This window comes from Agelaius phoeniceus, chromosome 5, assembly GCF_051311805.1.
Source record: "Agelaius phoeniceus isolate bAgePho1 chromosome 5, bAgePho1.hap1, whole genome shotgun sequence".
Classification (NCBI taxonomy): domain Eukaryota; kingdom Metazoa; phylum Chordata; class Aves; order Passeriformes; family Icteridae; genus Agelaius; species Agelaius phoeniceus.
Window position 1 is genome coordinate 72,380,618 of NC_135269.1, and position 26,760 is coordinate 72,407,377.

General features: G+C 53.2%; 2 protein-coding genes across 3 annotated transcripts; one reads left to right on the forward strand and one right to left on the reverse strand.

The window, feature by feature from the left end:
- The first annotated feature begins 1,412 nt into the window (after window positions 1–1,412).
- On the forward strand, window positions 1,413–2,096 carry LOC129119798 (calmodulin, striated muscle). Its single transcript, XM_054631987.2, has 2 exons — window positions 1,413–1,913; window positions 2,037–2,096. Exon 1 carries the CDS (start codon window positions 1,428–1,430, stop codon window positions 1,875–1,877), a length of 450 nt encoding a protein of 149 aa, XP_054487962.1. The 5' UTR covers window positions 1,413–1,427; the 3' UTR covers window positions 1,878–1,913; window positions 2,037–2,096.
- Window positions 2,097–9,326: 7,230 nt separating this feature from the next.
- On the reverse strand, window positions 9,327–26,760 carry ASB13 (ankyrin repeat and SOCS box containing 13). 2 transcript variants are annotated; one of them, XM_054632107.2, is made up of 6 exons: window positions 26,625–26,760; window positions 22,195–22,382; window positions 19,504–19,654; window positions 17,567–17,701; window positions 15,630–15,821; window positions 9,327–13,548 (listed from the first exon to the last, which is right to left on the reverse strand). In XM_054632107.2, exons 1-6 carry the CDS (start codon window positions 26,665–26,667, stop codon window positions 13,421–13,423), a joined length of 837 nt encoding a protein of 278 aa, XP_054488082.1. In that variant the 5' UTR covers window positions 26,668–26,760; the 3' UTR covers window positions 9,327–13,420. The 2 variants fall into 2 exon arrangements, with proteins under 2 accessions (XP_054488082.1, XP_077035406.1); XM_077179291.1 differs by lacking the exon at window positions 17,567–17,701.

The window sequence follows — 26,760 nt, forward strand, 5'->3', positions numbered from 1 at the left end:
GCTCCAAACCCCAGTGATCCGTCGGGATTTGCTTCTCCCAGGTGGATCCGAGCCAGCTCTGCCTGCCCACGGCTCTCCCCGCCAGTTTGGAGTGGATCTCATTAAATCTGGAGCGGAGCAGCAAGTGAGGGCAAGATAATTAGGCAGACAGATAATTAGGGAGCAGCTCTTGCACAGGAGGAGCTGCCAGGGCCTCCCCTCCCCGAAACCTCTCACCAGACAGGTTCCCAGCATGGCTCCCACAATTCCTCCCGGGAATTGCAGCGTTCCACACGCCCAGGGCTTTCTCCATGTGAGGTTTTCCCCAGGAGGGCGATCCCCTCCCAGATTCATCCCACCATTCCTCAGCTGTCCCATGGGCTGGCTGTTGGTTTGTGCCCTTCCCTCCAAATCCCACAGCTCAAAATCCTCACTGTGTTAAACTGGGATCAACTGGTGCCCATTTCCCATGGCTGAGAAGGTGAAATTGTCTTCTGCTGTCTGGGGGACTTCCGGCTCTGGCAGCTCCTTGATCCGGCTGGGGAAAGGTCACTGGACTGTTGTGGGCACAGAGGAAAGAGGGATGGATGGAGGGATGGAATCCATGGATGGATGGATGGATGGAATCCATGGATGGATGGAGGGATGGAATCCATGGATGGATGGAGGGATAGAATCCATGGATGGATGGATGGATGGAATCCATGGATGGATGGAGGGATGGAATCCATAGATGAAGGATGGGTGGATGGAAGGATGGAAGGATGGATGGATGGATGGATGGATGGATGGATGGGATCCACGGATGGTTGGATGCAGAAACACTTCCTCATTTGTCACTGTCCCCGGCTTTACACCCTGAGTAAGAGATGAGTAAACCCAGCCTGACAATGGGGAGATCCCTCAGCCCAGCCCTGAGTAACAGGGCAGGACCCCACAGCCCTGCCCTGCTCCAGCCCTGGGGGTGACTCAGGGCCCCGGCAGCTCCGGGCGGGAGCGGCAGCTCTGGACAGCCGGGATCTGCCAGGACCTGCACGGGGATCCTCCCTCGGTGCCTTTGATGTGCTGCCAGCACTGCCTGGGGCTGGGGAGACTGGGGGGGACCCCTGCACCTCCTTTGTACAGCCCCAATCCCCTCCAAAACACCCCTGAAACTGGGGAAATCGCGTGTGTCACCCCGAAACCACAGCCCAAACCCCTCATGAGGGCTTTGTTGGGATCTGAAACGCCACCGTGGGAGCAGCGGGACGAGAGCCAGGGTGGCCCAAGGGGGTTGGGTGACTCCTCTTCCCCAGCTCCCAAACCTTCTGGATCCGTTCCCATTCCTGCCTCCTCCGCCTGCTGCGGGGAGAGGCACTGGGAGGGAGGAGGCTCCATCTCCATCTCCTCCTCCTCCTCCTCCTGGCCGCGGCGTGCCGGGGCAGAGCCGCGTGCCGGCGGGGAGCACCATGGCCGAGCGGCTGTCGGAGGAGAAAATCGCGGAATTCAAGGAAGCTTTTTCCCTCTTTGACCGCGACGGCGACGGCTGCATCACCACGCGGGAGCTGGGCACCGTCATGCGCTCGCTGGGCCAGAACCCCACCGAGGCCGAGCTGCAGGACATGGTGGGCGAGGTGGACGCCGACGGCAGCGGCACCATCGACTTCCCCGAGTTCCTGTCGCTGATGGCCAGGAAGATGAGGGACACGGACAGCGAGGAGGAGATCCGGGAGGCGTTCCGGGTGTTCGACAAGGATGGGAACGGCTACATCAGCGCGGCGGAGCTGCGGCACGTCATGACCAACCTGGGCGAGAAGCTGACGGACGAGGAGGTGGACGAGATGATCAAGGAGGCCGACTGCAACAACGACGGGCAGGTCAACTACGAGGAGTTCGTGAGGATGATGACGGAGAAGTGACGGCCCCCGTCGGCCGCCTCCAGCTCCATTCCGCAGGTAACTCCCTGCGTCCATGGAAAATCCCCAAACCTTGGCTCTCCCTCCTCATGTTGGGCGTTGGAAAAACCGATTTTTGTGGTGCTTTTTTTTTTAATTTTTCCTTCTTTTTTTTCCCCATAGGGAACAGAGGCTGTGGTGGTTCTCCCCCAGCCCCTCCATCCCCTCCCACCTTCTCCAGGCTGGAAAAATCCTCTTTTATCCCAGTTGGAGCGTCACCAAGGGGCGCCCGCACCGGGTGTGGGGCGCAGATGGATTTGGGGTCCCCGTGGGATGTCTCGTGTCTGTAGATATTCCAGAGACCACTGAAAATTCCCTGACATCCCTGAGTCCAATAAAAATGTCCCCCCACGTCCTGGTGGCTGCTTCATTCGGCTTCTCCTTGGGATCCCTGCTGAAAATATTCCCTCAAATCATCCTGGTCAGGCTCAAACCCCTCCTCATCTCCGCCCTCTTCCCACTCCATCCCTTTGCCCAAAAAGCTGGCAAGATGCTGGAGACCAGGATGTGGCCATCCCCATCCCAAATCTCATCTCTTTTGGGATCTGTCTCCACCCCCCAGGATCTCAGGGGTCCTTTTCCCTCTTCCAACCCAGGAAAAACTGGATTTATCCCAAAGCTGAGCAGAGCAGGATTCACCTTTCCCAAACTCGCCGTGACTCGGTTTCCCCACAATGAGGGGGAATCCTGGGATGGGATCATTCCCTCCACAGAGGAATCGGGAGAAAAATTCATTTTAATGGCTCTAATTAATGCTCCATTGCTAACGAGCAAACGGGGCCGAGCTGCTCCGTGGGGACCTTTGGCTCCACCAGGGCTCCAGCCCCGCTCCAGCCCATCCCTGGGGCTGGGAACTTTGGCAATCCCAGTTGTTTTCCCGGGAAAACCGGGCGGGTCCTGGCAGAGCCCAGCACGCCCACGCTGGCTCCCAGCTCCTTCTCCCTCACACTCCCAGGATGGGAGCGGGGCAAAGCCCAGCCCCAAAATCCCCAAATCCAGCAAAATCCAGCCGGAAAGAATTCCAGGGTCACGCCGGGCTGTTGCGATGAATGGCTAAAATTAGTCCTCCCCATAAACCTGGATTATTTATTTCATGCCAGGATCCAACTCCAAACTGATCCCGGTATTTTTAGGCCTGACCTTTTCTTTTCTCCTTCTATTTTCGGGTTGTTTAATTCCTGGAGCGTTTTTTTTTCCGCTTATCCCAGGATGGTTTGTCCTGATGATGATCCTGGACAGGAGCCTGGATCCCAACCCAGCAGCTCCACCAACAATGGAGGAAGTTCATCCACGTTTTCCCATTTTTCCTGGAATCTGGTGCTTGGGAAAGCAGTGGGAAATTCCCACCAGCATCCCTTGGGATGGACACATGGATGGACAGGATGGTCCTGTTTTATTCAGCAGGAAAAGGAGGGGATTTTGCTTCCCAAATCCAGGTTTTCCTCCCCAAAGTGTCCCTCTGGGGGAGAAGGAGCTGATGGAATTGCAGGACCCGGCCTGGCAGATCCATGACCAGCGGAATTCCATCTGGTGTGGGTTAATAATTAAATTAATCGAGGTCCAGGGGATGCACTTGGAGCCTGGGAAGTTTGGAGGATCCCTGGTTTCTCCCGGATCCCTCCACATCCTCATTTTCCACCCTAAAACTTGGTCAGGTGCAGGGATGGGCATTGAGGGATGGGATGTGGAACAAGGATCACCTGGGATGGGAACTGGGAATCATCTGGGATAGGAATCACCTGGGATGGGTCCTGTGGGATCATCTGAGCCAGGACATGGGGTAGGAATAACCTGGGATGGGTCCTGGGGGATGATCCGGAGTAGGGATAACCTGGAATGGACCCTGGAGGGTCATCCAGGGTGGGATTTGGGATAGGGATCATGTGGGATCATCCAGTGCGGGATCCGGAGCAGGGATCACCTGGGATGGGATCTGGGATGGGAGCACATGGAATGGCAGACGAGGGATCCATGGAATGCACCATGAGGAACCCCTGGGATGGGACCTGGGGTGGATTTAGGGTGGGACATGGGATCACCTGGAATGGGATGTGACTGGGGGGATCCCTTGGGATGCGACTGGAGGGGAAATCTCCAGGATCCAGCTGCTCCCACCTCCACCATGGACAACCTCCCACCCCTTTTCCAGGTATTTTCCAACAAAAAAATCCACCAAGGGCTCCAACACCACCCAAAACCACAAATCCAGCTCTGCCCCCATTGCTCCCCTTTCCCTGCTCACCCAGACACTGATTTTGCCCTAAAATTGAACTTTTAAGGTAAAAAAGCAGCTCAGGAACCCCCCCCAGCATCCCCCATCCTAAAGGGCTGGAGATGTTTGCTCCAACCCTGCAGAATCAACCCCAAATCCTCCCCATTCCCTTTAATTTTAGCAACCCGAGACGTTTCCATCCCATTTCAACAACGAGACTTTAAAACCAGAATTAATTAAACTTGGGAAAACAACCCCGAGGCCTCCCAGGGTTTTCCCAAAGGAAAAGCAAGATCTTTTTCCCTGTTTTTCCCCACTTTTCCCTTTTCCAAGCCCTGTGGATCCGTGGCTCCCTGCCCCCTCCGCAGCAATGACTCTGCCCCTGAGCAAACAGGACTGGGAATGTGCCTGGGAAATGCCTGCGGGAAGAGGAGGCCCCTCCACCTCCAGCCGCCAGAGAAAAGTCTGGAAAAACGGCTCAGGAAATGGGATTGCTCCAGGTTGGTGGGGTGAGGGCAGCTGGGCTGGGAAATCAGGGCAGGTCCTGCACGGGGGGAGGAAAACAAAGCCCAAAAATCCATTTATAAACTCGTTTTTCCAACGTTTGCTTCGGAAAAAAGCAATGGTTCCGTTTCCCTGGGGTGTTTGTGTAACCTGCTTTAAAGGGATTTTTCTCCCTGGTTTTCCACTTTTGGGGTTTTTGTGGAAGGAGGAAATCCTGTCTGCTTCTGGAGAAGTGAAAAAGCCACAAAAATCACCCCAAAATCAGGCACGGGGAAATGTGGGAAACATCATCCAGGGATGGCCAAGATGACGGAGAAGGGAAAAATCTGGTGCCAGCTCCAGCACTGGGGCTGAGGCTGTGCCAGACGGGGAAAGGTTTGGGAGAAAATCCCTGATTTTGGGGCTGGGGGGGTTGGGTTTATCTCCAAATTTGGGGTTTTTGGGCATTAATCCCTCATGGAATTCTGGGGATGAGGGAGGGAATGAGCAGGACAGGGAGATGGGAATGGGGAGAAGGAGAGGGGACAAATGGGATAGGGAGAGGGAAATAAAGGGGAGCAGAGCTGGGGACAAGGGAGGGGACAGGAGGGACCAGGAGAGGGAAAATGTGACCAAAACATGGGAAAAAGAAACGGTTCCCTCTCCCAGGGGTGTTTGCTCAACCTGTTTGTTCAACCAGGATTTTCCTCCCTGGATTTCCACTTTGGGGTAATTTGTGAAAGGAGAAAATCCTGACTGTGGGAGAGATGAAACACCAGGAGATGGGGACAAGAGAGGGGACAAGGATGAGACTTTGGGGTTTGGGATAAATGGGAACAGGAGGAAAATGGGATGGAAAAAGGGGACCTGAAGAAAACAGGAGGTGGGGACAAGTGGCACCAGGAGAGGGGAGCAGGGGAATCAAGGGACAAGGAAAAAACAGATGGAGCCAGAGATGGGGAAAAGCTGGATTGGGAGAGGGGACTGGTGGGACCAGGGGATGAGGACAGGTCTTGGGGTTTGGGGTAAGTGGGAGCAGGAGAGACCAGGGGCCAAGGAAAAGTGTGAGCTGGAGATGGGGACACGCTGGATTGGGAGAAAGGAACAGTGGGACAAGGACAGGAGGGATCAAGAGAAGGAACAAGGGGACAAGGACATTTGGGATCAGGAAAAGGGGACAAGGATGAGAATTTGGGCTGGGGATGAATGGGAACAGGAGGAGAATGGGACAAAAAAGGGGATGTGGAAAACCAGGAGGTGGGGACAAGTGGCACAAGGAGAGGGGAGCAGGGGACAAGGAAAAGTTGGGAGCAAGAGATGGAAAAAAGCTGGATCAGAAGGGAGCAGAGGACGAGGAGATGAGGAGGAGTCTTGGGGCTTGGGAGCAGGAGAGCAGCGGGGCAGGGACAGTGGGACCAGGGGACAGTGGGACAATGGGACAATGGGACCAGGAAAAGTGGGAGCAGGAGGAACAAACGGGCTCGGGGCCGAGGCTTTGGGATGAGCCAATCCCAGCCCCTCCAGCCCCACTCCCCGGCATTCCCAAGGTAAATCCCGAGGGATTCTGCCAGGCCTTGGGGCTCCCCTTCCCTGCCCAGGGCTTCCCCAAACTCCATTCCCAAAATATTCCCCAGGGGATCAATCCCGGGGGAATTGGGAGCCTGAATGCAGAATTCCAAGCAGGGAATTCATTCCAGCAGCCCAGGATGGGCTCCAGCCCGGCCGGACGGGAGGGAATGAATTCGTCTGGAAAAGGAGTTTGGGGGCGCCTGGAGGGCTTTGGGAACATCGGGAAAGATCCCAAATCCCGCGGGAGCCGCAGATTCCATAGGGCGGTGACCTGCAGGGGGTGAATTCCAACAAAAACCCTCCCCAAATTCCCAAAATTCCCGCGAAAGCCGGGAATCCCTGCAGGGGTTAAGCGCAACCGGAGCCGCTCGGTTTTCCAGCCCCGCTGGAGCTGTCGGGAATTTTCACGAATGGGAATTTATGGGAACAGGAGCTCAGCCAGCCCCGCCTCACCACGGCCCAGCCGGCAGGGATCTGGGGAATCTTTTCCCTCTTTTTTTATTCCTCCGGGATAAGCAGGAGGGATGGGGCTGCTGCTCCAGAAAACATCCCCAGGGAGAAACAATTAAAATTCCCACACCCCCCATTCCCAGCTCCACTTTTTCCTCGATTAAAAACCCACATGGAATTCCCAAACTAATCCCAAATCAGCTCTGGGAAGGAGAATAAAATAAAATAAAATAAAATAAAATACAAAATAAAATAAATAAAATAAGATACAATAAGATAAAATAAAATAAAAAATACAATAAAATAAAAGAAAATTTTAAAAAAGATAAAATAAGATTAAAAAGATAAAATATAAAATATATGTATTATATATATCATATATATAAAATATAAAATAAAATATAATATAAAATAAATAAAGTAGCAAAGCTGAAAAGAAGGAATAACAATTTTCCCCTGTTTTTCCCGATTTTCAGCCCATCCATGGAGGCACAGCCTGCCCCGTGCTCCCCCCTCCCTCCCTATCCAAGTCTTTCCCGAAATTCCTGCTTTTCTCCTTAAAAACGCGCCTGTCCTGAGCCGAGAGCAGAGGGAATTTTATTACAGATCTGGGAATTCCAAGTCTTTTTGGGGCCGGGAGAATTGGAGTCTGGAGGTGGGGACCAAACCCTCTGGAGGTGATTTGCTGTTCCCCAAAAACCAAAAAACAAAACCAAAAAATCCCGAATTCCCAACTCCAGGATTAGCGGGGCCGGTGTTTGGGGATTGGGCGTTGCTGGGATCCGAGGGGGTTTGGGATCAGAGGGGGTTTGGGATCCGAGGGGGTTTGGGATCCGAGGGGGTTTGGGATTCGCGGGGATTTGGGATCAGAGGGGGTTTGGGATCCGAGGGGGTTTGGGATCCGAGGGGGTTTGGGATTCGCGGGGATTTGGGATCAGAGGGGGTTTGGGATCCGAGGGGGTTTGGGATTCGCGGGGGTTTGGGATCCGCGGGGATTTGGGATCCGCGGGGATTTGGGATCCGAGGGGGTTTGGGATCCGAGGGGATTTGGGATCCGCGGGGATTTGGGATCCGAGGGCGTTTGGGATCGGAGGGGGTTTGGGATCGGAGGGGGTTTGGGATCCGAGGGGATTTGGGATCCCAGGGGGTTTGGGATCTGCGGGGGTTTGGGATCGGAGGGGGTTTGGGATCCGAGGGGATTTAGGATCCCAGGGGGTTTGGGATCTGCGGGGGTTTGGGATCGGAGGGGTTTTGGGATCGGCGGGGGTTTGGGATCCGCGGGGATTTGGGATCCGAGGGGGTTTGGGATCCGAGGGGGTTTGGGATCAGAGGGGATTTGGGATCCGAGGGTGTTTGGGATCGGAGGGGGTTTGGGATCCGAGGGGATTTGGGATCCGCGGTTCCCGTCCAGGGGCGCAGAGCTCGCCGGGGGTGCCGGGTTGGGGCCGAGCGGGGCCGGTGCGGACGCTGCGGGTCGGGAATTCCCATTCCCGGAGCTTTTCCTGGGGGCAGCAGCTCCGCCAAGCGGCGCCGCGCCGGGAAGCGGCTCCCGCGTCCCAGCCCTGCGGGTCTGAGAGGGGTTTCTGTGGGAATGGTGGGAATTTCACCCAGAATTCCTCCCAAAATTTCCCCCTCCAAAAGCCACGGGCGGCTCTTCCCCATCCCAGCCGGCTCCGGGACAAGGACTGGCTGGAGAGAATTCCTTAGGGGGAAAAATGGAATTATCCTGTTTTTCCCAGCATCGTTTCCCTCCCAGATTCTTTGGGATTTTTCCAGCCCCTGATTCCTTCCAGAGCTCAGGATTTCTCTGGGAAGATTCCCCAGTCCCGGCCTTTCTTCCCAGGTTTTCCATGGAAAACGAGGAATGAAAGGTTTTGGGAAAGGGATGAACATTGTGGGGGTTTTTATGGAATCATGGAATGGGTTGGGTGGGAAGGGACCCTCAGGATCCTCCAATTCCAACCCCATTCCATGGCAGGGACAATTCCTGATCCCTGGAGGCTGCTCCAGCCTGGCCTTGGACATTGCAGGGATCAGGGGCAGCCCCAGCTGCTCTGGGAATCCCTTCCCAAAATCCCAGCCCAGTCTCCCTCTCCAGGGAATTCCCTCCATTCCCAGCTCTCCCAGCCTGGGATTGGATCCATCCCCACCCCGACTCCTCTCTAGGAAGGGATTTTCGGATCCGGGGGCTTCACTGGGAACCTCAGGACTCCAGGAAGGGTCTCCCTTCCCTTTTCCATCCCCACCTTCCATAAAAATCCCTCGGGATGGATTCTGAGTGTCCCAAATCCCAGAATCCCAGAGCAGTTTGGGTGGGAAGGGACCTCCAACCCCATCCCATTGCAACCCCACCATCCCAGGCTGCTCCAATCCTTCCTTGGGCACTGCAGGGATGCAGGGGCAGCCCCAGCTGCTCTGGCAATCCCAGCCCAGCCAGGAATTCCTCATTGCCAAGATCCCATCCCTGGCTGCCCTCTGGCACTGGCAGCCATTCCCTGGGTGCTGTCCCTGCAGGCCTTGGCCCCAGTCCCTCTGCAGCTCTCCTGGAGCCCCTGCAGGCCTGCAATGTGCTGGAAGCTCTCCCTGGAGCCTTCCCTTCTCCAGGGGAACATTCCCAGCTCTCCCAGCCCTGGAATTTGGGATGAGGCTGCTGAAGGAAGAGAATTCCAGGGCAGATCCCACAAAGCCGGACACGGGTGAGATTTTCCAGAGTGAATTTTATTCCGGAATAGCCTCAACCCTTCCCTGGTTCCCTTTGATCAGGAATAAATTCCAGGTGCCCAAATCCCCGGCTCTGAGGAGCTCCTCCCCTTTCCAGCACTTCCCGAGTTCCTGAATCCAGGGAAAATCCAGGATCTCAGTTTCAGGGCACCACCAAAAGCTCAGGATCCATCTCAAAGTGAGGGGGTTTGGGGTTTTTTTTTTAGGATGCGAGGATTTTGTGACGTGCAGGAGAGGTGGGAACAGCCAAAGGGTTCATCCCATTTTCCATAAATCCCAAGGAATCCGTGGGGTTGGATCCCTCCTGGGAACAGCCAAAGGGTTCATCCCATTTCCCAGAAATCCCAAGGAATCCGTGGGGTTGGATCCCCCCTGGGCTTTGCTGTGCAATCCCAAAATGTCGATTTTGGGGTTAAAACCACGACCTGGTGCTCCAGGGGTTTTCTCCACATTCCCCAAATCCACCCAAAAATTTGGGATGGGCACCAAAGAGCTCTGCAGGATCACCCTGGATTTTCCTGGGAAAAGGAGGGTATGGAAAACCTCAGGAAAACCCTCCAGATTTGGGTGTTTGGGTGGATTTATTCCCAAAATCCAGAGGTGGGGCAGAATTCCAGCTTTGCTCCTGCCCCATTCCAGAGGATCCGAGGGATGCAAAGCTCTGGAAAACTCCTGGGAATTTTTTCCCCCTCGCTCCAAGAGCCCTGAAGGTAAAATCAGGAATCCCAATCCTGGTTTTTCTGGGAGTTGTCCCTTTCCCAGATTTTCCAGGGATTTCCCTCAGCCAGGGCATCCAGGAGTGAAATTTTCCGGCTTCCCAAGGAATTCCACCCTGTTTTCCCAGGATAAACCTCATTTTTGGGAAAAGTTGCCAGGATCCAGCTCCCATTCTCCAGCCCAGATTCCAGCCAGGAGAAATCCCAGAGATTCCCACGGATGGAGGCAAATCCCCGCTCCCAGCTGGAATTGGGAGGGATTCTTCTGGATCGTTCCCTGCCCTGCTGGATGCACAGGAAACCCCCAGGGAGGAGGAATTATCCCAGATTTTTCAGCTGGGTTTGGAATTTGGGAAGCCTGGGAAGGGGAGGATCAAGCAGGAATGGCCTGGAGGGATTTGGGAACAAAGGGTGAAGGGATTGTCCCAAAGTGACCCCAAAATCCACGAGGCCCAATCCAGCAGTTTATTCCCATTATTCCAGGGATTCAGCTGCTTCTGGCATTCCCAGAAATCCCAAAATCCCACAAATCCCCAGGAAAGACCCCCAGGCCCTGAGATCCAAGAGGGTTTTGGATCCTTGGATTTTCCGAGGTTTTCATCCCAAACCTTGATCCAGAGGAGATCTGGGTGCTCCTAAAAACCAGGGAAGATCCCAAAAAATTCCAGCTGGGATCAAAGAAACTGGGATTGGCTTGGAATTGGAATAAATGGGATTAATGGGATAAATGGGATAATGGAATAAATGGGATAAATGGGATTAATGGGATAAATTGAATAAATAGGATTAATGAGAAAAATTTAATTAATGGGATAAATGGAATAAATTGAATATATGGGATAAATGGGATAAATTTAATTAATGGGATTAATGGGGAAAATGGGATTAATGGGATACATAATGGGATTAATGGGATTATTCCCAGCAATTCATGGATCAGGAGTGGCCACAGCCCAAATGTCATTCCCAGTTTTCCAAGCTGGAATTCCTGAAACTCTCCTAAATCCCAGCAGCAGGAATTCCTCCAATGGGTCTGAAATAAAAACCCCCAAATTTTGGGATCCCCCAGAAAGGCTCCAAAATCAGGGAAAACGAAGATGGAATCCACGGGATTGGGGGAATTTCTTGTTGGTTCTCCAAGGAATCTTTTTGCTTTTCCAAGGGAAACTTGGATTTGGGAATTCCATTGCTGTACCGGTGTGGGCAGGGTTGGAAAATCACCTAAAAAGGGATTCGGGAACCCTAAAATGGGATTTGGATCCTTGAAAAGGGATTTGGGATCCCTCAAAATGGATTTGGGATCCCTAAACTGTCCCACAAAACCTTTTCCTGCCATTCCCAGGGATGAATCCCACAAAAATCCCCTCTGGGGCTTCCCTGAGTTTCCAGTTTCCCATTTCTGGGAATCCCAGCCCCAAACTCGGGATGGGAGCAGCAGCAGGGTTTGGGATTTCCAGGATGAAAAGGGAGGGGAGGAATAAATAAATAAATGCATAAATAAAATGAGAATTAAACCCAGGCCCCATAAAGTGCATTCGGCATTCCCAGCCTGGATCCCGGTGCATTCCAGGAGTTTGGCAGGGATTTGTTCTTGTAAGGGAAACTCTGGGATTTTCCAGGGTTTTGGGGAAAAGCAGGGAAAACTGGAAGGGGAAGGAGATTCCCAGCTCAGACATGCAAGGACAAAGCCCCAGGAATTCCAGGAATTCCAGCTGGGATTCAGGCCTGGAATCCCAACCCCAATCCCTGGAATCCCAACCCCAACCTGGCACTGGGAAAAGAGCTCCAAAGGGGGGAAATCAATCCCAAAATTCCCAAACTTCCAGGCAGAACCCAGTCCTGATGTACCCCAGGGGATCCCAGGGAGGGGGAAACCAAATCTGGGATCAGGGAACGTCCTGGGATGTGGGAAAGGGGTTGGGAATGGGACTGGGAATGGGATTGGGAATGGGATGGGATTGGGAATGGGATTGGGATGGGAATGGGATTGGGAATGGGATTGGGACTGGGATTGGGAATGGGATGGGATTGGGAATGGGATTGGGATGGGAATGGGATTGGGAATGGGATGGGATTGGGACTGGAGATGGGATTGGGATGGGATTGGGAATGGGATGGGATTGGGACTGGAGATGGGATTGGAATTGGGAATGGGATGGGATTGGGAATGGAATGGGAATGGGATTGGGAATGGGACTGGGAAAGGGATTGGGAAAGGGATTGGGATGGGAATGGGACTGGGAATGGGATTGGGAATGGGACTGGGAATGGGATTGGACTGGGAATGGGACTGGGAATGGGATTGGGACACAGCCAATCCCAGCCTGGCCTCTCCTCATTCCTGGTGTTGATCCAAAGCCTCTGGATGCTCCTGGAAAACCCTGAACATTCCCTAAATGAACGAGGTGCTGAGCCCCCAGTTAGCCTGGCCTGGTTCCTTTGGGGAATTCATCCAGGGAATTGTTAATTTGGGGAATTCCTTTAGGGAATTCCTTTAGGGAATTCCTTTAGGGAATTGTTAATTTGGGGTTAATTTTGGGAATTCCCTAAAGGAATGAGCAGGGAATTCATTTGCCCCCAGCAGAGCCCGCAGCTGGCACTGGAGTTATTCCCAAGGGTGGGATCCCATCCACATCCAAGGATTTGGAAATCCAAGGATTTCCCCTCCCAGCCCCCTGCAGCCAGCAGGGAAAGGGAGCCTGGGTCATTCCAGGCTGGATCACCCAAAAGGGGATGGATGATCCCTGCGGGGAAAAACGGGATCAAAATGGGAAAAATGGGATCAAAATGGGAAAAACGGGATCAGAAATGGGATCAGAGGGGTCTGTGCAGGGAAAAATGGGATCAGAAATGGGAAAAATGGGATCGGAAATGGGATCAGAAATGGGAAAATTGGGATCGGAAATGGGATCAGAGGGGTCTGTGCAGGGAAAATCGGGATCAAAGTGGGATTAGAGCTGCTCCAGAGCACGGCATTCCCGGCTGGAATGGTTCCCACTCCAGTTATCCCATTTCTCTCCCCCCTGACTGGACCCCACGGAGGAAATCCAGGGAAATCAGGGAATGCCGCCTGGGAGAGGCTAAAATTCCACAAATTCCACCCGGGCAGTTCCAAGGAAAGCCCAGGGAAAGGAGGAGCTCCCGACAAATCCCGTTTACAGCAGCGCCTGGAATTCCATGGAAACGGGGATGTTGGGGTGGGGAGGTAGAGGAGCAGGAGGAGCCCCTGAGGCCGGGGTTTTTCCCGGTTGTTTCCCGGTTGTTTCCCGGTGTTTTTCCCGGTTGTTTCCCGGTGTTTTTCCCGGTGTTTTTCCCGGTTGTTTCCCGGTGTTTCCCCCCGGTCTCCCCCGGCGGTGTCAGTTGTAGCAGAGGTAGCGGATGAGGCGGGGCGGGATCTGGAGGCGGCCGATGCCCTGCAGGCCCCGGCGGCCCGCGGCCCTGCGCACCGAGAGCCGGCACAGCTGCGCCAGGCTCAGCGGCGTCCCTGGGGGGGAAACACAGACACGGGGGGAAAAACGGGTCAGGAATGGGACAGGAACGGGTCAGGAACGGGTCAGGAACGGGACAGGAACGGGACAGGAACGGGACAGGAACGGGTCAGGAACGGGACAGGAACGGGACAGGAACGGGTCAGGAACGGGTCAGGAACGGGACAGGAACGGGTCAGGAACGGGTCAGGAACGGGACAGGAACGGGACAGGAACGGGACAGGAACGGGAGAGAAACGGGTCAGGAACGGGTCAGGAACGGGAGAGAAACGGGTCAGGAACGGGTCAGGAACGGGACAGGAACGGGACAGGAACGGGCCAGGAACGGGCCAGGAACGGGCCAGGAACGGGAGAGAAACGGGTCAGGAACGGGTCAGGAACGGGTCAGGAACGGGTCAGGAACAGGAGAGAAACGGGAGAGAAACGGGGGATTGGGAATGGGAGAGAAACGGGTCAGGAACGGGAGAGAAACGGGTCAGAAACGGGATAAAAATGGGTCAGAAACGGGAGAGAAACGGGAGAGAAATGGGTCAGGAACGGGAAAATGGGGGATAAGAAACAGGGACAATGGGGTCAGAAACGGGAGAGAAATGGGTCAGAAACAGGACAGAAATGGGAATAGGGGGTCAGAAACGGGAATAGGGGATTGGAAACGGGGTCAGAAACGGGAATGTGGGGTCAGATATGGGATAAAAATGGGGTCAGAAACAGGAAAATGGGGGATTGGAAATGGGGTCAGAAACGGGATAAAAATGGGGGATTGGAAACGGGAATAGGGGATTGGAAATGGGATATAAACGGGATTGGAAATGGGAATGTGGGGTCAGAAATGGGAACAGGGGATTGGAAATGGGATAAAAATGGGATTGGAAATGGGAATGTGGGATTGGAAACAGGAATAGGGGGTCAGAAATGGGAATGTGGGGTCAGAAATGGGAATGTGGGATTGAAAACGGGAATGTGGGGTGAGAAACAGGATAATAGGGGATTGGAAATGGGATTAGAAATGGGAATGTGGGGTCAGAAATGGGAATGTGGGGTCAGAAATGGGAATGTGGGATTGGAAACGGGAATGTGGGGTCGGAAATGGGAATAGGGGGATCGGAAATGGGGTTAGAAATGGGAATATGGCATCAGAAATGGGAACGTGGGATTGGAAATGGAAACATGGCATCAGGAACGGGATAAAAATGGGATCAGAAAGGGGAGTATGGGATCAGAAACAGGAAAATGGGATCAGAAATGTGATAAATGGGATCAGAAATGGGATAAAAATGGGATCAGAAACAGGATAAAAATGGGATGAGAAAAGGGATTTGATGGCCCAATTCCCAATAAAAAGGGGTTTGATTCCCAATTCCCAATAAAAGGGGATTTCATGGCCCAGTTGCCAATAACAGGGGGATTGATGGCCCAATTCCCAGGACAAAGAGGATTTGATGGCCCAATTCCCAAGGAAAGGGGATTAGAGGACCCAATTCCCAATAAAAGGGGGTTTGATGCCCCAATTCCCAATAAAGGGGGTTTGATTCCCAGTTCCCAATAAAGGGGTTTGATTCCCAGTTCCCAATAAAGGGGGTTTGATTCCCAATTCCCAATAAAAGGGGATTTGATGGCCCAGTTCCCATTAAAAGGGGGATCTGATGCCCCAATTCCCAATAAAAGGGGGATTGATTCCCAATTCCCAATAAAGGGGTTTGATTCCCAATTCCCAATAAAAGGGGTTTGATGCCCCAGTTCCCAATAAAGGGGTTTGATTCCCAATAAAGGGGTTTGATTCCCAGTTCCCAATAAAGGGGGGTTTGATTCCCAGTTCCCAATAAAGGGGGTTTCATTCCCAGTTCCCAGTAAAGGGGGTTTGATGCCCCAGTTCCCAATAAAAGGGGTTTCATTCCCAGTTCCCAATAACAGGGGGGGTTTGATTCCCAGTTCCCAATAAAGGGGGTTTGATTCCCAATTCCCAATAAAGGGGTTTGATTCCCAATTCCCAATAACAGGGGGGTTTGATTCCCAGTTCCCAATAAAAGGGGGGTTTGATGTCCCAGTTCCCAGTTCCCGTGTGTGTCTCCCCACTCACTCTCGTAGAACTCGAAGCACTTGGCCGTGGGGCTGCTGCTCCAGGTGTAGTCCGAGGGTTTCTTGCCCCGGTTGTCCCGGGCGTAGATGTTGCCCCCAAACTCCACCAGCAGCTGCACCAGGTCCACGTTCCTGACCTTGGCCGCGTGGTGCAGCGCCGTCTCGTGCAGCTTGGCCGCGTTCACGTTGGCACCTGGGGAACCCCGGGGGGAAAATGGGCATGAATCCAGCAGGGAAGGGAAATCCAGGGGGGAAAGGGGCATGAATCCAGCAGGGAAGGGAAATCCGGGTGGGAAAATGGGCATGAATCCAGCAGGGAAGGGAAATCCGGGTGGGAAAAGGGATAAATGCAGCAGGGAAGGGAAATCCGGGTGGGAAAATGGGGCATGAATCCAGCAGGGAGAGGAAATCCGGGTGGGAAAGGGGTGAATGCAGCAGGGAAAGGAAAGGCAGGGGGGAAAAGGAGATTTATCCGGGGAAAAGGGAATCCAGGCAGGGAAAAGGGGATCCAGACAGGAAAAAGGGAATTTATCCAGGGAAAAAGGAATGCAGGTAGGAAAAGGGAATTTTTATCCAGGGAAAAGGGAATATGGCCAGGGAAAAAAAAATTTATCCAGGGAATAGGGGGAAGGGAAAGGAAAAGGGGGTTTGGCCAGGGAAATGGAAATTTATCCAGGGAATTGGGAATTTATTCAGGGAACAGGAAATTTAGCTAGGAAAAAGGAAACCCGGGCAGGAAAAGGGAATTTATCTGGGGAAAAGGAAATTTATGCAGAGAAAAGGGATCAGCAATGGGACCAGGAATGGGATCAGAGGGGTCTGTGCAGGGAAAAACAGGATCAGGAATGGGATCAGGACTGGCATCAGGAATGGGATCAGCAATGGGACCAGGAACAGGATCAGGAATGGGACCAGAAATGGGATCAGAGGGGCTTGTGCAGGGACAAACAGGATCAGCAATGGGATCAGGAATGGGAACAGGAATGGGAACAGGAATGGGAACAGGAATGGGAACAGAGGGTTCTGTGCAGGGAAGAACGGGATCAGGAATGGGACCAGAAATGCGATTAGGAACGGGACCAGGAATGGGATCAGGAATGGGACCAGAGGGGTGTGTGCAGGGAAGAACGGGATCAGGAACGGGATCAGCAGTGGGGTCAGCAGTGGGATCAGCAGTGGCACCAGAGTGGCACATGCAGGGAAGAACGGGATCAGCAATGGGATCAGCAATGGGGTCAGCAGTGGGGTCAGCAGTGGGGTTAGGAACGGGATCAGCAATGGGATCAGCAGTGGGATCAGGAACGGGGTCAGGAACGGGGATCAGGAACGGGGATCAGGAACGGGATCAGGAATGGGATCAGCAGTGGGGTCAGGAACAGGATCAGGAACGGGGTCAGCAGTGGCACCAGCCCTTGGCTGCGCGCAGCAGCCGCTCGGGGCCGTTCCCGGGCCCATCCCGCTCGGGGCCATTCCCGGGCCCATCCCGCTCGGGGCCATTCCCGGGCCCGTCCCGCTCGGGGCCATTCCCGGGCCCATCCCGCTCGGGGCCATTCCCGGGCCCATCCCGCCGTGGGGCCATTCCCGGATCCATCCCGTGGTGCCATTCCCGGGCCCATCCCGCCCAGGGCCATTCCCGGGTCCATCCCGCTCGGGGCCATTCCCGGGCCCATCCCGCTCGGGGCCGTTCCCTGGCCCATCCCGCTTGGGGCCGTTCCCGGGCCCATCCCGCTCGGGGCCATTCCCAGGCCCATCCCGCTCGGGGCCGTTCCCGGGTCCATCCCACCGCGGGGCCATTCCCGGGCCCATCCCGCTCGGGGCCGTTCCCGGGTCCATCCCGCTCGGGGCCATTCCCGGGCCCATCCCACTCGGGGCCATTCCCGGATCCATCCCGCTCGGGGCCATTCCCGGGCCCATCCCAGGTCCATCCCGGGGCCGCACCTGCCTGCAGCAGGAGCTTGGCGCAGTCCAGGTGCTGGCGGGCGCAGGCCACGTGCAGGGGGGTGCCGAAGTGGCAGTCGTGCGCCTCCAGGTTGGCCCCCACCTCGATCAGGAGCTGCACGCACTCCGGGCTGCCTGGGACCGGGACACACGGAACAGCCGGTGAAAAACGGGAATTCCCGGGAAAAACGGGAAATCCCCAGGGAAAAATGGGAAATCCCAATGAAAACTGGGAAATCCCAGGGGAAAACGGGAAATCTTAGGGAAAAACGGGAATTCCCAAGGAAAACTGGGAAATCCCACAGAAAACTGGGAAATCCCAATGAAAACTGGGAAATCTTAGGGAAAAACGGGAATTCCCACCAAAAAACGGGAAATCCCAGGGAAAACTGGGAAATCCCAATGAAAACTGGGAAATCTTAGGGAAAAACGGGAATTCCCAATGAAAAACGGGAAATCCCAGGGAAAAACGGGAATCCCCAGTGAAAAACGGGAATTCCCAATGAAAACTGGGAATTCCCACTGAAAACTGGGAATTCCTGTTGAAAACCAGGAAAATGCCACTGAAATCTGGGAATTCCCAATGAAAACTGGGAATTCCTGCTGAAAACCAGGGAAATCCCAGTGAAAATCAGGAAATCCCACTGAAAACTGGGAATTCCTGCTGAAAACTGGGAATTCCCACTGAAAACCAGGAAAATCCCACTGAAATCTGGGAATTCCCAATGAAAATTGGGAATTCCAGCTGAAAACTGGGAATCCCTGCTGTAAACCAGGAATTCCCACTACAGCAGGATGGAATTCCCAGTGAAAAACAGGAATTCCTGCTCTGCTGGGAAAAACGGGATCAGCAGTGGGATCAGAGGGGTCTCTGCAGGGAAAAATGGGATCCGAAATGGGAAAATGGGATCGGACTGGGATCGGACTGGGATCAGACTGGGATCAGACTGGGATCAGACTGGGATCCCTGCAGGTCCCTCTCCCTTCCCAGCTGCCGACCTCCACAGGGCAGCACAGCCTGGCCAGGGTGTGGCCACACGGTGCCTGCATCCCATTCCAGGCTGCAAACAACCATGGAATGAGCCTGGAATGAGCCTGGAATGAGCCTGGAACTGCCCTGGAATGAGCCTGGAATTACTGCTGGAATGACCATGGAATTGCTCTGGAATGACCCCGAAATTCCCCTGGAATGAGCCCAGAATTGCCCTTGAATGACCCTGGGATTTCACTGTTATGAACCTGGAATGACTCTGGAATGACCCAGGAATTGCCCTGGAATGATCCTGGAATTGCCCTTGAATGACCCTGGGATTTCCCTGTTATGACCCTGGAATTACCCTGGAATGACCCAGGAGTTGCCCTGGAATGACCTTGGAATTGCCCTGGAATGACCCAGGAATTCCCTTGGAATGAGCCTGGAATGGTCCTAGAATGACCCTGGAATTATTGACCCTGTGATTGCCCTTGAATTACCCTGGAATGACCCCCAGGAATGGCCCTGGGATGGGCCTGGAACTGCCATGGAAGTGCCCTGGAACTGCCATGGAATTGCCCTGGAATGACCCTGGAAGTGCCCTGGAACTGCCCTGGAATGACTCTGGAACTGCTCTGGAATAACCCTGGAACTGCCCTGGAAGTGCCCTGGAACTGCCATGGAACTGCTCTGGAATAAGCCTGGAATTGCCCTGGAAGTGCCCTGGAAGTACCCTGGAATAACCCTGGAAGTGCCTGGGAACGACCCTGGAAGTGCCCTGGAATGACTCTGGAACTGCTCTGGAATAACCCTGGAATTGCCCTGGAAGTGCCCTGGAAGTGCCCTGGAAGTGCTCTGGAATAACCCTGGAACTGCCCTGGAAGTGCCCTGGGATTCCCCTGGAATTCCCTGGTATTCCCCCGGTATTCCCCGGTATTCCCTGCCGGAGCGCATGGTGAGTTACCGTTCATGCAGGCCTCGTGCAGGGGCGAGGCCGTGTACAGGGGCGGGTTGACCTTGGCGCCGTGCGACAGCAGCACCCGCACGCACTCGATGCTGCCCGAGGCGCAGGCGTCGCACAGCGGCGTGCTGCCATCGATGTTCCGCGCGTCCACCTGCCACACACGCGGGGACACACCGGGAACGGGGAATGCAGCGGGAAAAGCAGGGGAAAAGAGGGAAAAGTGGGGGGAAAAGCAGGGGGAAAGCAGGGGGAAAGCAGGGGGAAAGCAGGGAAAAGTAGGGGAAAAGCAGGGGGAAAGCAGGTTGAAAGTAGGGAAAAGTGGGGGAAAAGAAGGTTAAAAGTAGGGAAGAGTGGGGGAAAAGCAGGGAAAAGCAGGGAAAAGTAGGGGAAAGTGGGGGAAAAGAAGGTTAAAACAGATTAAAAGTAGGGAAAAGTAGGGGAAAATCAGGGAAAAAGTAGGGGAAAATCAGGGAAAAGCAGGTTAAGACAGGTTGAAAGTAGGGAAAAGTGGGGAAAAAGCAGGGGGAAAGCAGGTTGAAAGTAGGGAAAAGTGGGGGAAAGCAGGGAAAAGTAGGTTAAAAGTAGGGAAAAGTAGGGAAAAGCAGGGGAAAAAGCAGGGAAAAGCAGGTTAAAAGCAGGTTTAAAGTAGGGAAAAGTAGGGGAAAAGCAGGTTAAAAGTAGGGAAAAGTGGGTTAAAAGCAGGTTACAAGTAGGGAAAAGTGGGGGAAAAGCAGGGAAAAAGTAGGGAAAAGTAGGGAAAAGTAGGGGAAAAGCAGGTTAAAACAGGTTAAAAGTAGGGAAAAGCAGCAGGAAAGCAGGTTGAAAGTAGGGAAAAGTGGGGGAAAAGAAGGTTAAAAGTAGGGAAAAGCAGGTTTAAAGTAGGGAAAAGCAGGTTTAAAGTACGGGGAAAAGCAGGTTAATACAGGTTGAAAGTAGGGAAAAGTACGGGAAAACAGATAAAAAGTAGGGAAAAGCAGGGGGAAAGCAGGTTGAAAGTAGGGAAAAGTGGGGGAAAAGAAGGTTAAAAGTAGGGAAAAACAGGTTTAAAGTAGGGAAAAACAGGTTTAAAGTAGGGAAAAGCAGGTTTTAAATAGGGAAAAGTGGGGGAAAAGCAGGGAAAAGTAGGGAAAAGTAGGTTTAAAGTAGGGAAAAGTGGGTTAAAAGCAGGTTTAAAGTAGGGAAAAACAGGTTTAAAATAGGGAAAAGCAGGGAAAAAGGAGGTTAAAAGTAGGGAAAAGTGGGTTAAAAGCAGGTTTAAAGTAGGGAAAAGTAGGTTTAAAATAGGGAAAAGCAGATTAAAAGTAGGGAAAAGTAGGGAAAAAGGAGGTTAAAAGTAGGGAAAAGTAGGGAAAAATAGGTTTAAAGTAAGGAAAAGTAGGGAGAAAGCAGGTTGAAAGTAGGGAAAAGTGGGTTAAAAGCAGGTTTAAAGTAGGGAAAAGTAGGGGGAAAGCAGGTTAATACAGGTTGAAAGTAGGGAAAAGTAAGGGAAAACAGATAAAAAGTAGGGAAAAGTGGGGGAAAAGCAGGGAAAAGCAGGTTGAAAGTAGGGAAAAGTGGGGGAAAAGTACGGGGAAAAACAGGTTAATACAGGTTGAAAGTAGGGAAAAGTAAGGGAAAACAGATAAAAAGTAGGGAAAAGCAGGGGAAAAGCAGGTTGAAAGTAGGGAAAAGTGGGGGAAAAGCAGAGAAAAATAGGGAAAAGTAGGTTAAAAGTAGGGAAAAGTAGGGGGAAAGCAGGGGGAAAAGCAGGTTGAAAGTAGGGAAAAGTGGGGGAAAAGAAGGTTAAAAGTAGGGAAAAGCAAGTTAAAAGAAGGAAAAGCAAGTTAAAACCAGGAAAAAACAGGGAAAAGGAGGTTAAAAGTAAGGAAAAGCAGGTTAAAATCAGGGAAAAGGAGGTTAAAATTAATGAAAGCAGGGAAAAACAGGTTAAAAGTAGGGGGAAAGCAGGTTAAAAGCAGGTTAAAAGGAGGGGAAAAGCAGTGAAAAACAGGTTAAAAACAGGTTAAAAGCAGGGAAAAAGTGGGGGAAAAGGTTAAAAGTAGGGAAAAGCAGGTTAAAAGCAGGGAAAAGCAGATTAGAAGTAGGGGAAAGCAGGGGAAAAGCAGGGGAAAGCAAGTTAAAAGCAGTTTAAAGGCAGGGAAAAGCAGTAAAGCAGGTTAAAAGTACATTAAAAGGAGGGGAAAGCAAGTTAAAAGCAGGAAAAACAGGGAAAAACAAGTTAAAAGCAGGGAAAAGCAGGGCTGTGCCCTCCTGGCAGGGACTTGTGCAGAGCCACAAGGGCCCCCTGAGCCTCCTTTGCTCCAGGCTCAGCCCCTGCCCAGCTCCCTCAGCCCCTCCTGGTTCTCCAGACCCTTCCCGGCTCCCTCAGCCCCTCCTGGTTCTCCAGACCCTGCCCAGCTCCCTCAGCCCCTCCTGGTTCTCCAGCCCCTCCCCAGCTCCCTCAGCCCCTCCAGACCCTGCCCAGCTCCCTCAGCCCCTCCTGGTTCTCCAGACCCTGCCCAGCTCCCTCAGCCTCCCCGGACCCTCCCCAGCTCCCTCAGCCCCTCCCCAGCTCCCTCAGCCTCTCCAGCCCCTCCCCAGCTCCCTCAGCCCCTCCCCAGCTCCCTCAGCCCCTCCCCAGCTCCCTCAGCCTCCCCGGACCCTCCCCAGCTCCCAGGGGCGCGTTCCCAGCGGGAAGGGCGCGGGTCGCACCTGGGCCCCCGCGTCCAGCAGCAGTTTGACGCACTGGGCCTGGCCCCGCAGGCTGGCCTCGTGCAGCGGCGTGATGGAGTCGTAGGTGACGGCGTTGACGCAGGCCCCGCTCTCGATCAGCTGCTGCAGCCGCCCGATCTCCCCGCGGCGCGCGGCCTCGTGCACCGGCGTGCGGTCCGCCCAGAAACCTGGGGAACGGAGGGAGGGAGGGAGGGACGTCAGGACAGACGGACAGCGAGAGTGTCGCAGACACGTTTCATGAAAAATCCTTCCTTACGATTTTTTTCTCCTGAGAAGCTGAGGGGCCTCGGGAGCAAAATGTAACCAATGGTTATCTGCTGCTGTGGAATGCAACAGGAACAAAATGTAACCAATGGTTATCTGCTGCTGTGGAATGCAACGGGTGCAGCTGGGATTGGGCTCATGGGGTTGTTTCTAATTAATGGCCAATCACAGCCCAGCTGTTTCAGACTCGCTGGTGAGTCACAGGATTTTGTTATCATTCCATTCTTTTTCCTTCTGATGAAATCCTTTCTTCTATTCTTTTAGTATAGTTTTAATATAATATATACCATAAAATAATAAATCAGCCTTCTGAAACATGGAGTCAGATCCTCATCTCTTCCCTCATCCTTGGACCCCTGTGCACACCAGCACAAGGGAGATCTCTGAAACCAGGGCTTGGAACTTGGGGTTTATTGCACAGGGCCTGGGCGCAGGGGCCTTTTGGGATTTGGGGTTTATTGCACAGGGCCTGGGTGCAGGGGCCTTTTGGGATTTGGGGTTTATTGCACAGGGCCTGGGTGCAGGGGCCTTTTGGGATTTGGGGTTTATTGCACAGGGCCTGGGTGCAGGGGCCTTTTGGGATTTGGGGTTTATTGCACAGAGCCTGGGTGCAGGGGCCCTGCTGGAGCTGCAGCCACAGCTCAGAGCAGGCCCGAGAGAAGAGAGGGGCAGAGAGGATGAGAGGGTGAGAGAGCAGAAGCATAAGAGAGCGAGGTTCCCGTTCCAATACCATAAATCTTCTTCTGTGTTGAATATTCTGATTCTCACTGACCAATCTAGTACAATATACAAATCCTATAGCATTTCCATACAGCCTATAAGAATCACTACATTACCATACTGTGTTACATTTTAAACCCTACAAACTCCTCTTTGGGCCCCTTCTGCCAAGCTGTAGGGTCTGCTCTGCCCCTTGGACCTGCCTGCAAGCAGAGGGTGTTGTTCCATCAAAAGGGGATCACCTTCAGCTGGCCACACCATTGTTTTCCTGTTGTTCAGTAACTGAGGGATCTCAAAGCTTGCTTTCACTTCAGTCTCACTTATAGTTTCTACCTTCTCAAAACCTTTTGCCAGACAATCGTATTTATAAGGCTTTCCTGTTTCATCTTCCCCAACAAGAGTTTTTAGGGAATTTCTTTTTTTTTTTTTTTGGGGGGGGGGGGGAATCTTTAAAATTCTATATTTGATCATTTCTGTTCTGCAGCGACTTCAGTTCGTAACATCAAAATCCACCCTGGCCCTGGTCTCTGCAGGGATGGAAAAATCCATGTTCTTCTGCTGGAAATTAACAGTCTGGGAAAAAATACCCATTTGGGAGAAAATACCAATTCAGAAAAAAATACCAAATTGGGAGAATATACCAATTTGGGAGAATATTATGAATTTGGGAGAAAATAGCAATTTTTGAGAAAATACCAATGTGGGAGAAAATAGCAATTTGGGAGAAAATATTCATTTGGGAGAATATATCAATCTGGGAGAAAATACCAGTTTTGGAGAAAATACCAATTTGGGAGAAAATATCCATTTGGGAGAAAATACCAATTTTTCCCCTGCAGGAAGATGGAATTCCCTAAATCCATTCTGGTGTGAAATGATGGAGCTGGAAAATCCATGGCAATAATTCCATTAAAACTGCAATTGTTCCATCCTGCCAAGGGAGAATTGGAGGATTTTTCATATATGGATTTTCCATGTATGTTTTTCTCCTGAGAATACCAATTTGGGAGAAAATATCCATGGAGATGTGGATTCCTGCAGGAACACGGAAAAAGAGCTGGGATCAAGGAAAAACTCAGTGCAACTAAAAAAATCCCTCTGGATTCCTGGAGGAACATGGGCTGGCTGGAAGGAGAAAGAGCTGGGATCAAGGAAAAACTCAGCCCAGCTCAAAAATCCCTTCCCAACTCTGGATTCCTGGAGGAACATGGAAAAAGAGCTGGGATGAATGAAAAATGCAGCTTAAAAATCCCTTCCCAAATTCTGGATTCCTGCAGGAACAAGGAGAGCTGAGATCAAGAAAAAACTCAGCCTAACTCAAAAATCCCCTCCCAAACTCTGGATTCCTGGAGGAGCATGGAAAAAGAGCTGGGATCAAGGAGAAACTCAGCCCAATTCAAAAAATCCCTTCCCAATCTCTGGATTCCTGCAAGAACATGGAAAAAGAGCTGGGATCAAGGGAAAACTCAGCCCACCTCAAAAATCCCTCTGGATTCCTGGAGGAACATGGGCTGGCTGGAAGGAGAAAGAGCTGGGATCAAGGAAAAACTCAGCCTAACTCAAAAATCCCTTCCCAACTCTGGATTCCTGGAGGAACATGGAAAAAGAGCTGGGATCAAGGGAAAACTCAGCCCAGAAAAACTCAGCCTAACTCAAAGATCCCTTCCCAAACTCTGGATTCCTGGAGGAGCATGGAAGAAGAACTGGGATCAAGGGAAAACTCAGCCCAGAAAAACTCAGCCCAGCTCAGAAATCCCGTCCCAAAGTCTGTGGGGCTTGCAAAAAGCAGTTCCCACCTCCAAGACCTTTTGTCAGCGCCCAGCACGGGGCAATTCTGGTGCCACCCTGAGGGGACAGTGTCACCTCCTCTAGGTGGGCTTTGCTTTGGAGGTGGCTCTGAGTAAAAACAGCTCCAAGTGTTAATGATGCAGCCTCTCCATTAAAAACAAAACAAAACAAAAGGAATAAAGGAATTCTGATCCCAACATTTTCACAGGGATTTTCCTTCCCCCTTGGTTTGGGAGATCCTCATTCCTTTGCCAGTGTCCCTGGGTGGTTTTTCCTTGCCTGGAGCTCCTGGTGGTTTTTATGTCAGGAGGAGCAAATCCAGATGAGGATGGAGAGCTGCAGAGGGGCTGGGGCCAAGGCCTGCAGGGACAGCACCCAGGGAATGGCTCCCAGTGCCAGAGGGCAGGCAGGGATGGGATCTTGGGAATGGGGAATTCCTGGCTGGGCTGGGATTGCCAGAGCAGCTGGGGCTGCCCCTGCATCCCTGCAATGTCCAAGGAAGGATTGGAGCAGCCTGGGATGGTGGGATTGGGATGGGATGGGGTTGAAGGTCCCTTCCCACCCAAACCATTCTGGGATTCTGGGATTTGGAACACTCAGAATCCATCCCGAGGGATTTTTATGGAAGTTGGGGATGGAAAAGGGAAGGGAGACCCTTCCTGGAGTCCTGAGATTCCCAGTGAAGCCCCCGGATCCCAAAATCCCTTCCTAGAGAGGAGTCGGGGTGCGGATGGATCCAATCCCAGGCTGGGAGAGCTGGGAATGGAGGGAATTCCCTGGAGAGGGAGACTGGGCTGGGATTTTGGGACGGGATTCCCAGAGCAGCTGGGGCTGCCCCTGTTCCCTGCAATGCCCAAGGTTGGACCCTGGGGCTGGAGCAGCCTGGGACAGGGGGAGCTGTCCCTGCCCCGGGAATCGGGACACGAGCCCGGGGGTGACCCGGGAGCAGCCGCTGGGATTTGGGCACCGCGGCTCCAAGGCGGGAACATCCTGATCCCACAGCCCCACAGCACCGCACACGGGGATTTAGGGAGGAACAAGGAGCGTTCCCCGGGAATGAGGGAGGTGTAACAGGGATCGTTCCCCGGGGATGAGGGAGGTGTAACAGGGATCATACCCCGGGAATTTAGGGAGGTGTAACAGGGATCGTTCCCCGGGAATTTAGGGAGGTGTAACAGGGATCGTTCCCCGGGAATTTAGGGACGTGTAACAAGGATCGTTCCCCGGGAATGAGGGAGGAGCAAGGATCGTTGCCGTGTCCTGACGCTGTCCCGAGCATCCTCTTATCCCTTTCCTTGCGAGAGGCCACTCGGTCCCCAAACCGCCCTGCAACCCCCAGAACCCATCCTGTAACCCCCAAACCCCTCTTTAACACCCAAAATCGCACCCTAAACCCCACAACCGTCCTGCAGCCCCCAAACCCGTCCTGCAATCCCCAAACCCCATCCTCAAAGCCGCAGAGGACTCTTTAGCGCCCCAAATCCCACTTTAACCACCAAACCCACCCTGCGAGCCCCAAAGCCCCATCCCGCAACCCCCCGACCCCGCCGCTCCGCGCAGCTCCCGTCTGTTCCCGGCGCGGCCCCGCTCCCAGGCGCTCCCCGAGGTGTGCCCAGCCCGGCCCGGTGCCCACGCACCGATGTCGCCCCGCAAGGAGCCGCTGCCGCCGGGGCTCTCCATGGCCCGGCCCCGCAGAGCCGCCGCTGCGGCCTCGTCCCGAGCCGGGGCCTGCCGGGGCTGGCCGGGCCCGCCGCGGAGCACGCCGGGAGTTGT

Coding starts and splice junctions, on each gene's coding strand:
- LOC129119798 (XM_054631987.2), top strand. CDS start 1,428: ATGGCCGAGCGGCTGTCGGAGGAGAAAATCGCGGAATTCAAGGAAGCT.
- ASB13 (XM_054632107.2), bottom strand. CDS start 26,667: ATGGAGAGCCCCGGCGGCAGCGGCTCCTTGCGGGGCGACATCG. Junction 22,383..26,624: donor CTCCTTGCGGGGCGACATCG/GTGCGTGGGCAC, acceptor TCCGTTCCCCAG/GTTTCTGGGCGGACCGCACG. Junction 13,549..15,629: donor GTGCTTCGAGTTCTACGAGA/GTGAGTGGGGAG, acceptor TTTCCCCCCCAG/GGACGCCGCTGAGCCTGGCG.